Consider the following 13,897-nt stretch of genomic DNA (forward strand, 5'->3'; position numbering starts at 1 on the left):
GTGTGCGTGTGTGCTGCTTGCTTGCGAGTGTGTGTGCGTGTGTGTGTGTTTGTGTGTATCGTGCGTATTTCATCTCTATTTGTTCCTTTTGGGGTGCCTGATATTACAAGCTCTGCTTTCCTCTGGTTGCCCTGCTGTTATTTTACATCAGTTTATATATATTTTGTATGAACCAAATTAATCATCTATTGTAATTTTGTCTGGTATCTATTTATTGATGTAAATTATTCAGGAAATAAATAAATGAATGAATGAAAATCGCTTTTATAATGGATAACATAGGAATAGAGAATATTTACAAATAAAATATGTTAAACGTAAAACAAAATATAATACTACAGCAAGGAAACTAGGTGGCGATACAATCAAGTGAATATAATACAAAAGAATCAAAGCGTTGAACGGAGGGCAAATAAAGAGTTAACTAGGTTACACATAAGGCTGGCAATTTCATAGTCTCCGTTGTTATAGGACATCAAAAATAGGAATTTATCGAAAACACAAAAAGACTCAAACTCTGTGAAACATACAAGTGAGGATAAAATGGAAACTCTGGCAGGATGAAGCGAGGGACACTCGAGTAAAAAGTGGGATTCGTCCTCAACGACTTTATTTACAGTACAGTAGAGGCAAAATCTCTCATTGGCTGGTAAAAATGGACGACAGTGACGCCCCGTCTCGATTCTAAGCCGATGGGAACCGAGACGCAGTTTGGAAAATTCGCGTCTTTTAAGGAAAGAGTTCGAAATAATATATTTTTCAAGTTCAAAGCGTTTTTTAAAAAGTTTATAAGTCCTTAATTTGGGGTTGGAATTACTGTCGTTGATTTGAAATAGCCACGAAGAAGAATATAAGAGATACATTTTAGACTGGAGCAGCTTGATAATTTTATTGGGGTGGTTGGAGCCATGATTAGACCAAACACCATGAAGATCAAATGATTTTAGTATTGAAAAAATTCCAGAACACCAATTTGGGAGTGTGTCCATACTTTGCACACAGTCCAGATAGGATTTATACACTAATGAGGCGGGATTCAATTTACAAAGACGAAACCAAAATTTAACCATCAGGGGAATAAATGATATAAGCAAGGGGTACTGGCCTAAGTCGCCGCGAACAGCCGCATTAACGGACCTTTTGTTGACACCAAGTAAGTATTTGCCAAAGTTCAGATAAAGCTTTTCGCAGGGCAGAGAGTTACAGGTGTTATAAAGATTAGAAGGTTCCAGCTTGGAAACAAAGAAGGAACACCAGACCTCAGTACAATAACCGATAATGGGACGGATAAGGCTGTTGAAGAGAAAATATGCAATCAACAGCAAATTCAAAATGCAGATTGTGTTTTTAACACATGATTTTAAACATTTTATACCAAGATTCTTTCTAATAAAGTTTAAAAAAAAAACGCATAAGTTTCATAGATTTTAAGGTTTTATAGGGATCCAGGGAAAAAAGTTTTGGAAAAGTTCCTGCACTACACGCATATATTGCGGATTCGAACCCGATTATGAGTCATGAGTTTTATAGCTCAACTAAAACATAATGGCCGAGATACAGAATTTCGCTGAATATTTGTCCATTTCATTGAAAAACGCATCATTGCAAAATGGAGATCAGGTAAATTTCAGGTGAATCAATACTATATTTAAACAATGATCTCGATATCAACGTTAGAATCTCAGTAATAGATGTAAAATTCGGCGGTGAAGATTGTAAAATAGTTCGGTTCGAGTGGCGAATGTTTGTATACAATTAACATGTTGGGTCGAACCCCGATTTATCCCTTACAGGGTTTGGCATTTTCGTCCAAGGAATGTGGTAAAATACAAGGTTTAGCGACGATATATAAACATATTGCTAAACAAGGAAAAGAAGATCTTCTTGGTAAATATTGCATTATTTTGAACTTACGTATTGTTTTATATCAATTGATACCCAATGAAAAATGTTATCATTTTTTAAAGGAAAGACAATTAAAGAACAGACATTCATATCGCAATGGTTGGAATATCGAGTCAAGAACCTAGATAAAGCTTTGATAAATGAACGAATCCCTCATGACATACTGAAAGTAAATACACTTAAATACAATGTTTGTAAAAAAATGTATACTTTATCAAACATTATGCTTTGTGTTGTAAATGAAGTATCATAAATATTGTAGGAACTTAATGGATACCTTGCTGATAGGACTTTCTTCATTGGGCATCAGATAAGTCTAGCTGATATCGTATTGTTTTATGGTTTACATAATGTAATGGTAAGTAATATATAGATTTCATGACAGCTTTGTGTAAAATCATTATGTGAAACTTGCTTAAGTTCTGTTTCTCTTCTCGTAGGGACATTTGACATTTTTCGACAAACAGAAATATATGCATTTGTCAAGATGGTTTCAGCAGGTGAGTTAAAGTGGCACGCACTGATGATTCGTTGTAAACATCGCCCGACATTCAGTTTCAATTCACTAATTTAATGTGTCTATTTTCAGATGCAGTTTACAGATCGATTAAGACAGAATAATCCAGAAATCTCATTCCAGCGAAACTATCTTTACAACATTGAATTAGCACATTGAGGAATATCTGTGTCATTATTTGATTTTAACAATAAATATGATTAATATCAGTTCGATGTCTTTGTTTATTGATTTGTCTTGATAAGTAGAAAGGTACTGACTTGTCGAGTTAAGGGGCTGCGCTGCTAGGATTGGAATCTATGAGATACACGAAGAAAACGCATTTGAAGAATAGATATACAATTTATATTTCTATATTTTAAAACCATTTCATAGAAATCATTGATACATAATATACCGGTATTAAAAGCTTTTATATAATCAGTAGGAATTTAAGTACTTGAAAAGCACCGATTTCGTTAAATGTAGAAAAATACGGGTCAAAAACCTCTGCGTTAAATATGAGCACAATTACTGATACACGTTTTACGTTTTTTTCCTTAGATATCTATCAAAATATATCGAGATCACTTTCATCTCGATAAATGCACGCAATTTTAATGAAGTTTAGCTGGTTTGAGACAAGTGATATGATAAACGACCAACCAATCATCCCAGGAATCATCACGTTTTACTTTACTGATACGAAAAGCGTACTGTCCCCGTTCAGTGAGAGTCAATTCAAAACTGACGACATCATCGGTCGTAGTTTTATTTACTAATCTTTCAGTAGGAATCGAATCTCCAGACGCATTTAGAAGGCTGCACATCGTTCTCTCGTTTCTTGGGTTCTTCAATTTGAATTCGCATTTGCCGTTTGTCGTAACGACCGATGAACAACTCTGATTAATACACTGGAATCCGCGTTGTTTGAATAGTTTCTGCGTACCCCATTCTCTCGGCCACGACAGAAACAATTCTCCTTGGTAAGGCTGTTTACAATCGATCAGATAAGCGCATAAATGCTCTCCTGATTTACACGTGCGATTCATCGTAAAGTGATAAAATCCAGCTTCCGGAAGACGGAATCTGAAGCGAATATATCTGCCGTAAGTTTCAGCGCAGATGCATTCTTTTTTGTTGACCTGTTGTTCACCGATGTAAAGACCCCACGCTACATCTATCCCATATTCTGGCATTTTCATCACTAAAACACATTCTCCATTTCGAGTTTTTATTACTCCGTTGAGTTGGTTGTAAATTTCGCAGTTTAATCTGTAAAGTTCTCTACTCGCTCCGTAAGCTGTGTTCTTAATTGGTAGAACCCTTTTATCAATACCACCTCGGGAACAGACCACTATGAAATAGCCTATAGCTTCCAGAGAACCACCGACTGTCCGAGGGGCGTCTTTTTCCACGTATAAAGTAATCAGATATTGCCCTTGATGCGGTAAATTCAAACCAATTATGACTTGATTGAGAGTTTTGTCGACGTAATGCCAACTGCACAGTTCCTTCTCACAAGACAAAAGCATGCACGTAGCGTGAAACTGTTTAGAGCCATCTTCAGGTGGAATTGTTATCTTAATTTTTGCCTTTCCCGATTGACTCGTAATTATTGGCGTGCTTCTTTTTTTGAGACAGTAACCCCGCATAAATTCATCTCGTGTAAAACCGAGATAATGTAATTTATCGGGAAATGGTTGAGCTCTGAGTATACCTGTACTTTCTACAGTATATTGTACTATCTTATACGAGGGTGCTTCTCCGTCATAAAACATTGGTTTACCATTGATCTTTACTTTAAATCTCTTTTTCATCTCAGGTAATCGAATGTATATTAAGTATATACCTTTTTGCATGGATGGTATGACGTATGAAGGGAACTCTGACCCCGTATCTACAGACTCTAATGTTGCCCATATCTGTACTGGAAATTTGTATTTAATTTTGATGGTTAGTTCATTATCGTTTGTTTTAATTACGCCATGTTTATGCGAAAATAAACAAGTTTGAAGCTCATATGATCCGATTCCTCTGTGTGCTCTTTGGTTCCAATCCATAAATGACTTAATCGGAGTCTTCATTAGCTACAAATAGTAAGTTGATGATCGAATTCAATTGATATTTTTCATTTGGATTTCTTAAGATGTTTTTTGTTTATTAATAGATAACTATTAAATACCTGCATTTCGGGTGCGCTTTTCTTATCACTCATGGGCCAGTGAGTTTCTAAGAAAGCTTGTGGTTCGCAGATAAACCACGATTCATTCCATCTTTTGTTGAATGGAATCCGTCCTTGTTTTTCCTCTGAAATGATCCATATTTCAAGATATAACATTACTACCGATATTTCTCTAAAAGATGAATATAACGACCGATAGTCACCTGCTGTCCCGGCCGCCCATGTGACATCACAGAGGTATCGTTTCTCTGCTAATGTTACAATATTCCAGGCGTGTCCATACTCCTTCTTCTGATAGTTTAAAACTGGGTGACCCTTACTGTCAATCTCAAATGGTTTTCCCGGATAGTAATTCGTACCCTTTGAAATTCCAGTAATCATTTTACATTCTATCTGTACAAACCTATAAAACAGCAAAATAATCAACTTATGATGTATAACGTTCCAGGGTTTATCACATTTCGTAGTTCATTGTTCAAAATATCTATTTACGAATACTTTGTACGTCTCGTTCAGTCGACTTAGATATAAATAAATGCGCTTATCATTATTTCAAGTTTAAATTTTGAATTTCTTCAAGTTTCGTTCGTTGATATTGAAATTAAAAGTCACCTACTCGCACAAATAACGTAAAACATTCGCATATCCAGCACAAACAGCCCGTCCTGTCCGTAGTACATCTAATGGTTCCGATGGACTTTCCTCGCCTGAGAAAGTAAAGCAAAATGAAATGAAAAAAAAAAACAGATTAGAACATAGTTATATCCCAACCACATTAGTAATAGGGGTAATGGGCTTTCAGGCCAAAGGTCGAAGGGTCGAGCTCATTAAAAAACAAAACATTAAAAGTAATTTAAAACTATAATATATTTTCATAACCGTGTGTATTTTATATTATAACTAAATATTTACTCTAAGATATTAATAATTTTAATTTTAAAAGCATATTGTATTAAATCAATTGGTCGCTCCACTTCGCTACCGCTCATCTCCGCGACCAATTGATTTATTTACAATACACAAATTCATATAATCAAATATATTCTAATAATAATAATTATTCTATTATTCAACTGAAATACACACGGTTATGAAAATATATTATAGTTTTAAATTAATTTTAATGATTGTTTTTTAATGATTACTCACATTGATTTATCCTATAAATTAGCCACTGATGATACAAGATTTTAACTTTGAGATATTTAGTACCTGAGATGAAGCTATCAACATCGTAAGCAACGTTTTCAGCCACCCATCGAAATATTGAACGAAATCGCTCGAAATCTTTTGAAAATCCTTGGGTTAAATATGTCACCAAACTTTCTGGATTATTCCTCAGATGTAAAGATGCCTGGTATAACAAAATAGAAACGATGTCTACGTACATCCCGTATATCGCATTATGTGGACTCGAAGTACTAACGAACAAAAGAATAGCTCTAAATGGTTTTATATACATACCTTCAGTGCTTGGCGGTCGATCTTTTCAAGTTGTTTTATATCAGAAAATAATTTAGCTTTTTCTGACCAGAACAGATCCTCGGCGCGAATGACGTTCGGTTTCGGCTGCGAAGACGGAACTTCATCACTCCAAGATTTTGTTTTCATCAGATACTTCTCAGTCTTGTCAAGCGGATGACAAATCAAAGTCTTACAGTGATTTTTCGTGTGTTTCTGTAGTTGTCGTCTCTCTGCGGTCGACTTCTTAACGAAAACGGTATATTGGTCGCCAGCTCGAGCCTCCCCGGACTCTTCACCGCCGGCACTGCTCTTGTCTCCGGATACCATTTTTAATCACCAAACTGTGTAGCGGTCATTCATTCAAATGGAAAGACATTCTCTGTGTCACTAGCACTGGTTTAATCGCTAGAAAAAACCCGATTGAGAAACTAGTTCAGACATAACTAGTTATCACGATTAGCCCGACATGATTACAGTATGTACGGTATATACGCAGTGTGACTGTATGAAGTGTCATTACCAGGGGACATTCAAAATCAACTTGTTCTACGTATAACAGCAAGTAGTAGTTGTTCAACTTGATTATTTTGGTCGCATGTGACGAACGCTTTTCCCGTTGATTATACAATTATATCAAATATATGATTATCTTCTGAAAAAGAAAGGTTTATCCAAATTATTCAATGGCCTTGTTCCAAAAAAGTATTTTTTAATAAACATACCAGCCAGGCACAGGATCGAACCAGTGACCATCAGCATTGGTAGCCCGCACGCTAAACCACCCCACTACAGATCTATAGTAACTGACATGTTTTTGTTGTACATGATTTAGATAAATCTCCAAACTGTCCGATCAATTATCAATTGTGGAATTTTCATTACACGTAATTATTACTATTTCAAATTTCAACAAAAGGGGTATGACTTTTGTTTTCTGTATTAACACTGCTTCTACGAATTATCAAAGGAATAAATCTGCAAAACTCACCGCGCATCAAGGATCTTATATTCCTGACCACCAGTACTTCACAGCAGACCAACCGAACCCTCGTCTATGCGTTCATTACAGAGAATTCCTGAATAAATCTACGAGGTCGTTATAAAGAACGTTCTTCACTAGAAAACCCGCTATAATAAACATCCCACACGGGAACTTTCCAACTATACAGCGCAATTAAAATAGCACTGCAATAGTGTTGTATGTGTATGGTAGGCAGAAGGATCATGATGCAGATATTATTCATCTATAGAATATTTCCAACAAACCACATATCGAACTGACAGGGGTAAACATTGATAATATGACTTAGAATAGATAACACAGGAAATATGAATACATATTATATATACATCACATTTTATTAGCATTTGACAAAATTTGTACAGTTGTTCTAGTTCTTCGTATAAGCTTGGCTAACATCCAAGAAGCAAGTGTTGCTCATGGTATCTACTTATCACAAATGAAGCATTTAATTTACAATAATAGAAAGTTTCTGACTCATATACCGGTACGCGGCACTTACAAAATCTTACACAGCAATTTAAATGCAAAATAATATTCAACTATCAGGCATACATTACAAATGAATTAAACAAATAATAAAGTTGTGGAAAGTTATTCGTAATGCAACAAGTAATCAACGTATCAAATACAAAAAAAACGAACGATCAACTAATATGAGACTGATCCAGACCTGAATCGGTTGTGGTTATCAGAGACTTGAGAAATGCGTACAGGATCGATAACGCGAACATAAAAAATACAAACAATACCGGACCAAATCCGAATGAATACCACATGAACATATAACACAATGTCACATACGTCAAATTCTGAAAACTACTGAGAAATCTTAGAGAAATTCGTGGTCTTTTAATTAGAAGTCTTTGATTGTCTGTTTGTGGTAAACCGGGTGAAGAAGCTTTCATTCCAACAGGAGATATATTGTTGATAGGAGGGAGTAGAAGCTGCCTGCTGACTCGACCTATAACATCCGTGCGATTATAAAACTGTTCTATCTTCTCACCAAACTGGAAAAAACAAAACATGTATGACTGACCATTTAACGGTTTAACTAAATCAATTTATAGAGTTTATCAAGGCATTAGGCTTCTAGTTAAAAGTATACCTTTTGCTACATCTTATGACACAGCTCTTTTATTTAATGATGATGTGACTGTATTTTTGTATTATATCAGTAAAGAAACAAACTAATATAAATCAATAATGACAATAACTTAGTTCATCCAGGGAGGCAGGAGTGAACCACCTCCCTGGTTCATCCTATATTATAGGATGAACCAGGGAGGCGGGAGTGAACCACCTGCCTGGTTCATCCTATATTATAGGATGAACCAGGGAGGCAGAGTGAACCACCTGACTGGTTCATCCTATATTATAGGATGAACCAGGGAGGCGGGAGTGATCCACCTGCCTGGTTCATCCTATATTATAGGATGAACCAGGGAGGCGGGAGTGAACCACCTCCCTGGTTCATCCTATAATTGTCGAACAATATTCCTCACCTGTTGATTGAGAAATGAAGACAAATGATACAACATTCGAACGAGTACTTTACTCTCCGTGCTACGAATAGGATGAAGTTCCGGATCTCCCTGATATTTCACCTCAAACTTTCTCAAACCATTCATCAGCTAAATACATCAAAACTATTTAAGTACATTGCGTAACTCGGACTACGATGTATCCGGTGAATGAATAAAGCGCATGAATAGAGTATATGTATAAGTCTGAGCTACCTGAATTCGACCTAAATCTGTAAGTCTAGGCCCGTGGTCTGTAAGGATGTGATCAGGTGGTAACGTACTGGTCATCTTCATCCCACTATTGTCCGATGATAGTTGTATATTATCAGTGATAAACGCTTCATCCAGCTACAATTAAACAGATTATTTGTTGAGTATGGTTCGTCTCCTTTTATTCTCTCGGCTGTGACAGATTTACGGTACAAACTTACTCGGAATATCGCGCACAAGTTTTTCGCGGAATGCTCGAGATGAATCTCAACTCGACGAGAATCGGCTGAAGAGGAATCCTCGCTGGTAAACGAAGAGAATCTCTGAGCGTTATAATCAACCATCGGACCGAATCCTAGAAACGATAATAAACCGGAGCCGTTCTCATTGGTCGATTGAATACTGGCTGCGGTCACCTTCGCGTGTTTAATCATCTGTATCAACTGTGAAATCTACAAAATAAAACAAATCATGCAGAATAATTGTTATCTATACCCCGTGATACTGACGTACAGTGAGCTTACTATCATCTTCGTATCATCACTAAACATCGGTCTGTATTCATAAACCGGACCCTCTAATTCAAGCGGTAGATGGAAGAATGACATGGAAGTATTTGCGCTGATGTAGCTTCCCCCTAAATCCTGTCCGTAACGATGTCTATGCGGCTCCAATAGAGATGATTCTCCTGAAATTCATTCAAATATTGGTTTAATTCAGATTTCATGAATTATCGAATCCAATAAAACATGAGCTCAGATATACGTACCATTGTAGATCAATTCAACGAGACCGGGCGCACTAAAAACCTGAAATTACGAGTCAAACGACTTATCAATTCTGCATCACATGAATTCAAGTTTTCAAGCGTTATCAATGGATGTTTACTTTCGTCACTCTGTAAAGCATGTATGCATTTTTCGGCGAACTCAAGTCCAGTCTGAACAGTCTCGGCAAAAATTCTTGAAATAATCCAGTGTAAAATAACAAGTTATCGAAGATAAATCCATTCCTACAAAACATCGTAAACCATCATGAGACGATTGAGAAAATAATGCGAGATAATGGATGTTAATTTTCAGAAAAACTGACCATTTTTCCTCGACATGCCTGCTGCGTTCGTTTTGTTCTTTATATTGATACGCTTGGGAGACGTCCTGATATCTCCACGGCTGAATATAACTCAGCCACATTTCCAACATCTGTAAGCATGAAATATTCAGTGAAAACCCAATCAAACGGTCAACCTCACATAACACCAAAAATTCATAAAGTCTTTATGAATTTTTGATAACACAGATAAATACACTCACCATCCTAAATGACGTATCTAGAGGCCATTTGTGAAAACCATGCTTCAGGAAAGAGTATAGCTTCTTTTGCACAAGACCCGGGATGACATTCCTGACATAGAGAAGAGAATTACCGTATATTAGGATGCCATCAGCCTAGCAAAACATGCAGAGGATTTACTTACAAACCTTTTAAATTCTTCCATAGGATCTATGGTAGGTTGACTATATGGTGACACAACTAATTGTTCACGAGCACTATTAGTGAAGTAGTGTAAATGCTTCACAATCATGCGAGCCACTTGTACATGATCAACACTCGGCATAAAATTCTCCTATAATCAAAGAAAACCTCATAAATTAAATACATCCACAATTTTTCAAGAAACAGAATTATTAAGATTCCATTTAGCAAACTTATATGAATCATATATATATATATATATATATAAGTATTGCATCTAGAAAGAGCTTATAGAAGCACAGAAGAAATAACGAAACCCATGCAATAAATCATGTAGTGTGTTAATACAACTAAGGACAATAGGATAATACACATTTCACAAGTGGATGGCGAGAAAACGACTGCTGATGCAAATCCAAGGAAAACAAAAAAAAACTCTTAGACAATCAAAACATACAAACTTTAACCAGGGAGGATAATTCAAAGCTGATTTTTGGGTTTGGTAAATCAAAATTGGCAAAAAAATGTAAAGATTCTCAGAGAACGTTTACTGTAATTACAATTTATTTCTTTTTCTAATCACAAAATGTTCAGTTAAAATCTAGAACTAAAGCTTAAGAGCTGGAGACGAATGATTTTAAGAGCTTTCCTACACATGCAATAAGGATGCTACAAATACGTACTTACAAGCAGAAATCTGCAATAGTTTGTATAATGCAGATTTGAACTGCTATGAAATAGACCTCCACCTATATTCTGTAGCATAAAAACATTTAAACCATCAAGTATTCATTGTGCAATACTTAATGTTATCTAATACAGAACATACTTCATTGCATTTCTGTGATGAAACTAGTTATTCTCCCCTGTAAATTAATGTTGTTTGCAATTTAATTATTCATTTAGAATAAAATGAATACTTACATTCGAATGTCGACCAACTCGTGGCGTGTCTATATCTAACGAGCTTTGATTCAACCAAAATTCAACAAACACCTAAAAAATGTCAACATCAACAGATACATAAAGGTTTCCAGTTCATATTCGACTGATATTCATCGTTAGAACTCCTACCTGTATAACTAACTCGGATCGACTTGTTTGGTTGTTTTTTTGATCTGTGACAGAAGGACTGTGTGGAGTGGTCTTCCATTGACACTGTGACTGAGAACGTAATAGACTCATATGCGATCTGCTACTTGGACTTGTTCCCCATTTATTAAATGAAGGATGAGGAGACATTCTTTAGAAAGAAAAATTAGCCAGATAAGATATGATGCTGTATTTGTTGCATTTCTTATGTTTTCAAAATTAAATATTTGCATTCAATTCCATACCTCGGTGAATTATGTTGAAATGAATTGTGAACTGATGAAATTAATATACTATTATCAGATACTGGTTTGCTGCTATCTAACGGCAAGAAATGATTCAAATAATCCTCAATAATCCCGAAATATAACAAATCAGTTGGACTGTTCATTAAACCACCCTAGAATACAAAAAAGATATGGACATTCCTTTATACTAGGATTCACAAAAAGCTGGTAAACAAAAACTACTAGTACTTACCTTACTAAACACCGGATTAACTAAAAAGTAAGCCAAATGAAACATATAGTATTCAAAGGCATCTTAGGAAAAATTAAGGAAGATTATAAAATGTTCATTGTAAACAAAGAAATAAGCTGAAAAATAATTATCATAAAGGATACCAAGTGAAAGCATATTTGATGGCAATCCATGACCATGAAACTGTAGTTTATTCATGTATAATGCTGGAACTGTGCCTTCTTCAAATTTACATCTTGTAGGATACTTTCAGTAAATAGATAGATAATAGAGATCAGTAAACAGAAGACAAGTAAAACGTGTGCTTCATCTCTTCAGGTTGACTTACGGGTAAACAAGACATCGGGAACTCATATCTGAAGTATTCTTCACTCACGAGCTTAAAAACGAGTTTCATCATAGCACCGAGTGGAGAGAGGAATGACCTGATACTGTGATAATCTGAATGATTAGATGATTTGGTGATTCGTTGAAGACCCCATCCGGGCTGATTGTTAAAACCAAATACGCTATCCAAAAACGAAGGGAAAATCGAGTGCAATTCCTGAAAAATGTAATTCATTTAAAAATGGAAGGGTTCAAGAAGAAAACTGGTTATATCAGTTATAAATCTTTCTAGAAACATTTGTTTTTGGGAGTGGTAACATTTATTTACCGGAGAATAGCGTACATAAACATTTTTATTTGTTTGTTAGAATAGTACGATACCTTAGCTGTTGTACTTTCAATCAAAGCTGTAATGTCTGAACATCTCTGTGGCAGTGTTTTAGACAATGCCGTATGGAGTTTAGCCTATGAATAAAATTTGTCAAATAAATAAATTGAATTGAATGGTTTTGTGGACCATCCTACCATGGTGCTAAACTCGATTTGGCGCTTGCAAGAATTGAAATATTACATATAAATCACAACTATTGAAACAACCTGACATGGATATAAATGAAGCCGGATTTGTTTTCAAAAAAGTTCAGTGGGAAGGAAAGAGAGGGGAAATTCATGAAAATAATTACCACTGCCGACAAATTCGAATCGCTGGGCGCGGCCATTTTTTAATGTACTGCATAAAATGCGGGTTCAGACTCTGGATATCAGGGATTTAAACCTAGAAAATCTACATTAAGTCATGAGTATCAACGAGGCGATCGTATGTAATGAAATATTGGAATCGTAAGAGAAACAAGTTTGGGAAATTAGATATAAATAGATAGAAATATAGCGAAATTAGGCCAATTCCGTGTTTTCATCTTTTTTTATCTATATGCAATGCTTCAGAGTCATGAGACTGGTTACCGGTCTCTATCTTCAATCTTCATATTGAATGGGACAGGCAACCAGTGTATACCGTGGCAATCTCGATGCCATCAGGTTCGAATCCCTCCCTGGGAGAGGATGGGCAAAAATCCTCTACCTTTCAACTTCAAGTGAAGAGCTCGTGGTGATTTCAGCGTCTAAATCCAACAAAGGATACATCAATGAAGCACAACATCTTATATTTTGTTCATAACCAGATTCATCAAATGAACGTATTCTGAGCTTAGGAGAGCAAAATTTGCAGGTCAGGGGCGAGTGGCAGGGTCGGGCTATGGGTGATTTACTACTGGTAGGGTCGGGCTCATGGGTGATTTACTGCTGAATAGAGGATGTAGAGGGGTATCCCGGGTTTGAAACCTAGTAATTACTGACACTGATTCAAAGTGGTCCTGATGCTGAATAGATGAACAGGGTTGTCCTGGTTTTTTTGCGGGCGACTGGCAGGGTCCGGCTATGGGTAATTTACTGGAAGGGTCGGGCTATGGGGTGATTAACCGGAAGGTCGGGATCATGGGTGATTTACTGCTGAATAGAGGATGTACAGGGTTGTCCCGGGTTCGAAACCAGTTATTACTGATTCAGAGTGGTCCAGATGCTGAATAGAGGATGTACAGGGGTGTCCCAGGTTCGAACCCAGTAATTTGTGAGTCCACCATCTTCAAATCGTATCAAATCGCCTCCGGTGGTGATTTGATGATTTGACAAATCGATATGAATTTGATGCCGTGATA

At 36.2% G+C, this 13,897-nt stretch overlaps 3 protein-coding genes across 4 annotated transcripts; 1 reads left to right on the top strand and 2 right to left on the bottom strand.

Annotated features, from left to right (window-relative positions):
- The first annotated feature begins 1,530 nt into the window (after nt 1-1,530).
- Nucleotides 1,531-2,629, top strand: LOC141898290 (eukaryotic translation elongation factor 1 epsilon-1-like). Its single transcript, XM_074784134.1, has 6 exons — nt 1,531-1,620; nt 1,794-1,887; nt 1,968-2,074; nt 2,168-2,263; nt 2,346-2,405; nt 2,495-2,629. The coding sequence occupies exons 1-6, from the start codon at nt 1,546-1,548 to the stop codon at nt 2,579-2,581; spliced, it is 519 nt and encodes a 172-aa protein (XP_074640235.1). The 5' UTR covers nt 1,531-1,545; the 3' UTR covers nt 2,582-2,629.
- Nucleotides 2,630-2,822: 193 nt separating this feature from the next.
- On the bottom strand, nt 2,823-7,141 carry LOC141899357 (kyphoscoliosis peptidase-like). Of its 2 annotated transcripts, XM_074785609.1 has the most exons (8): nt 7,039-7,141; nt 6,571-6,702; nt 6,051-6,455; nt 5,799-5,940; nt 5,203-5,293; nt 4,790-4,989; nt 4,587-4,711; nt 2,823-4,491 (listed from the first exon to the last, which is right to left on the bottom strand). In XM_074785609.1, the coding sequence occupies exons 3-8, from the start codon at nt 6,375-6,377 to the stop codon at nt 3,019-3,021; spliced, it is 2,358 nt and encodes a 785-aa protein (XP_074641710.1). In that variant the 5' UTR covers nt 6,378-6,455; nt 6,571-6,702; nt 7,039-7,141; the 3' UTR covers nt 2,823-3,018. The 2 variants fall into 2 exon arrangements, with proteins under 2 accessions (XP_074641710.1, XP_074641711.1); XM_074785610.1 differs by having other exon boundaries at nt 6,051-6,702.
- Nucleotides 7,142-7,406: 265 nt separating this feature from the next.
- LOC141899301 (sphingomyelin phosphodiesterase 4-like) lies at nt 7,407-12,901 on the bottom strand. The gene is made up of 19 exons (XM_074785522.1): nt 12,866-12,901; nt 12,564-12,647; nt 12,184-12,399; nt 11,999-12,101; nt 11,856-11,917; nt 11,621-11,775; nt 11,358-11,526; nt 11,208-11,279; nt 10,971-11,039; nt 10,289-10,434; nt 10,121-10,211; nt 9,900-10,009; nt 9,696-9,819; nt 9,577-9,616; nt 9,332-9,495; nt 9,029-9,259; nt 8,811-8,945; nt 8,577-8,705; nt 7,407-8,081 (listed from the first exon to the last, which is right to left on the bottom strand). Exons 1-19 carry the CDS (start codon nt 12,899-12,901, stop codon nt 7,719-7,721), a joined length of 2,499 nt encoding a protein of 832 aa, XP_074641623.1. The 3' UTR covers nt 7,407-7,718.
- Nucleotides 12,902-13,897: the final 996 nt, after the last annotated feature.

Source organism: Tubulanus polymorphus, chromosome 2 (assembly GCF_964204645.1).
Source record: "Tubulanus polymorphus chromosome 2, tnTubPoly1.2, whole genome shotgun sequence".
In the NCBI taxonomy this organism is placed as follows: domain Eukaryota; kingdom Metazoa; phylum Nemertea; class Palaeonemertea; order Tubulaniformes; family Tubulanidae; genus Tubulanus; species Tubulanus polymorphus.

Excerpts from the sequence above, each read along its gene's own strand:
- LOC141899301 (XM_074785522.1), bottom strand. The coding sequence starts at position 12,901 with ATGGCCGCGCCCAGCGATTCGAATTTGTCGGCAGTG. Across the intron at positions 10,212-10,288 it reads CCTATGGAAGAATTTAAAAG|GAATGTCATCCCGGGTCTTG; the intron begins GTTTGTAAGTAA and ends TCTCTATGTCAG. Across the intron at positions 8,082-8,576 it reads CTTCATTTCTCAATCAACAG|TTTGGTGAGAAGATAGAACA; the intron begins GTGAGGAATATT and ends TGTTTTTTCCAG.
- LOC141899357 (XM_074785609.1), bottom strand. The coding sequence starts at position 6,377 with ATGGTATCCGGAGACAAGAGCAGTGCCGGCGGTGAAGAGTCCGGGGAG. Across the intron at positions 5,294-5,798 it reads TGTTGATAGCTTCATCTCAG|GCGAGGAAAGTCCATCGGAA; the intron begins GTACTAAATATC and ends TTACTTTCTCAG. Across the intron at positions 4,492-4,586 it reads AAAGCGCACCCGAAATGCAG|CTAATGAAGACTCCGATTAA; the intron begins GTATTTAATAGT and ends TACTATTTGTAG.
- LOC141898290 (XM_074784134.1), top strand. The coding sequence starts at position 1,546 with ATGGCCGAGATACAGAATTTCGCTGAATATTTGTCCATTTCATTGAAA. Across the intron at positions 1,621-1,793 it reads CATTGCAAAATGGAGATCAG|GGTTTGGCATTTTCGTCCAA; the intron begins GTAAATTTCAGG and ends TATCCCTTACAG. Across the intron at positions 1,888-1,967 it reads AGGAAAAGAAGATCTTCTTG|GAAAGACAATTAAAGAACAG; the intron begins GTAAATATTGCA and ends CATTTTTTAAAG.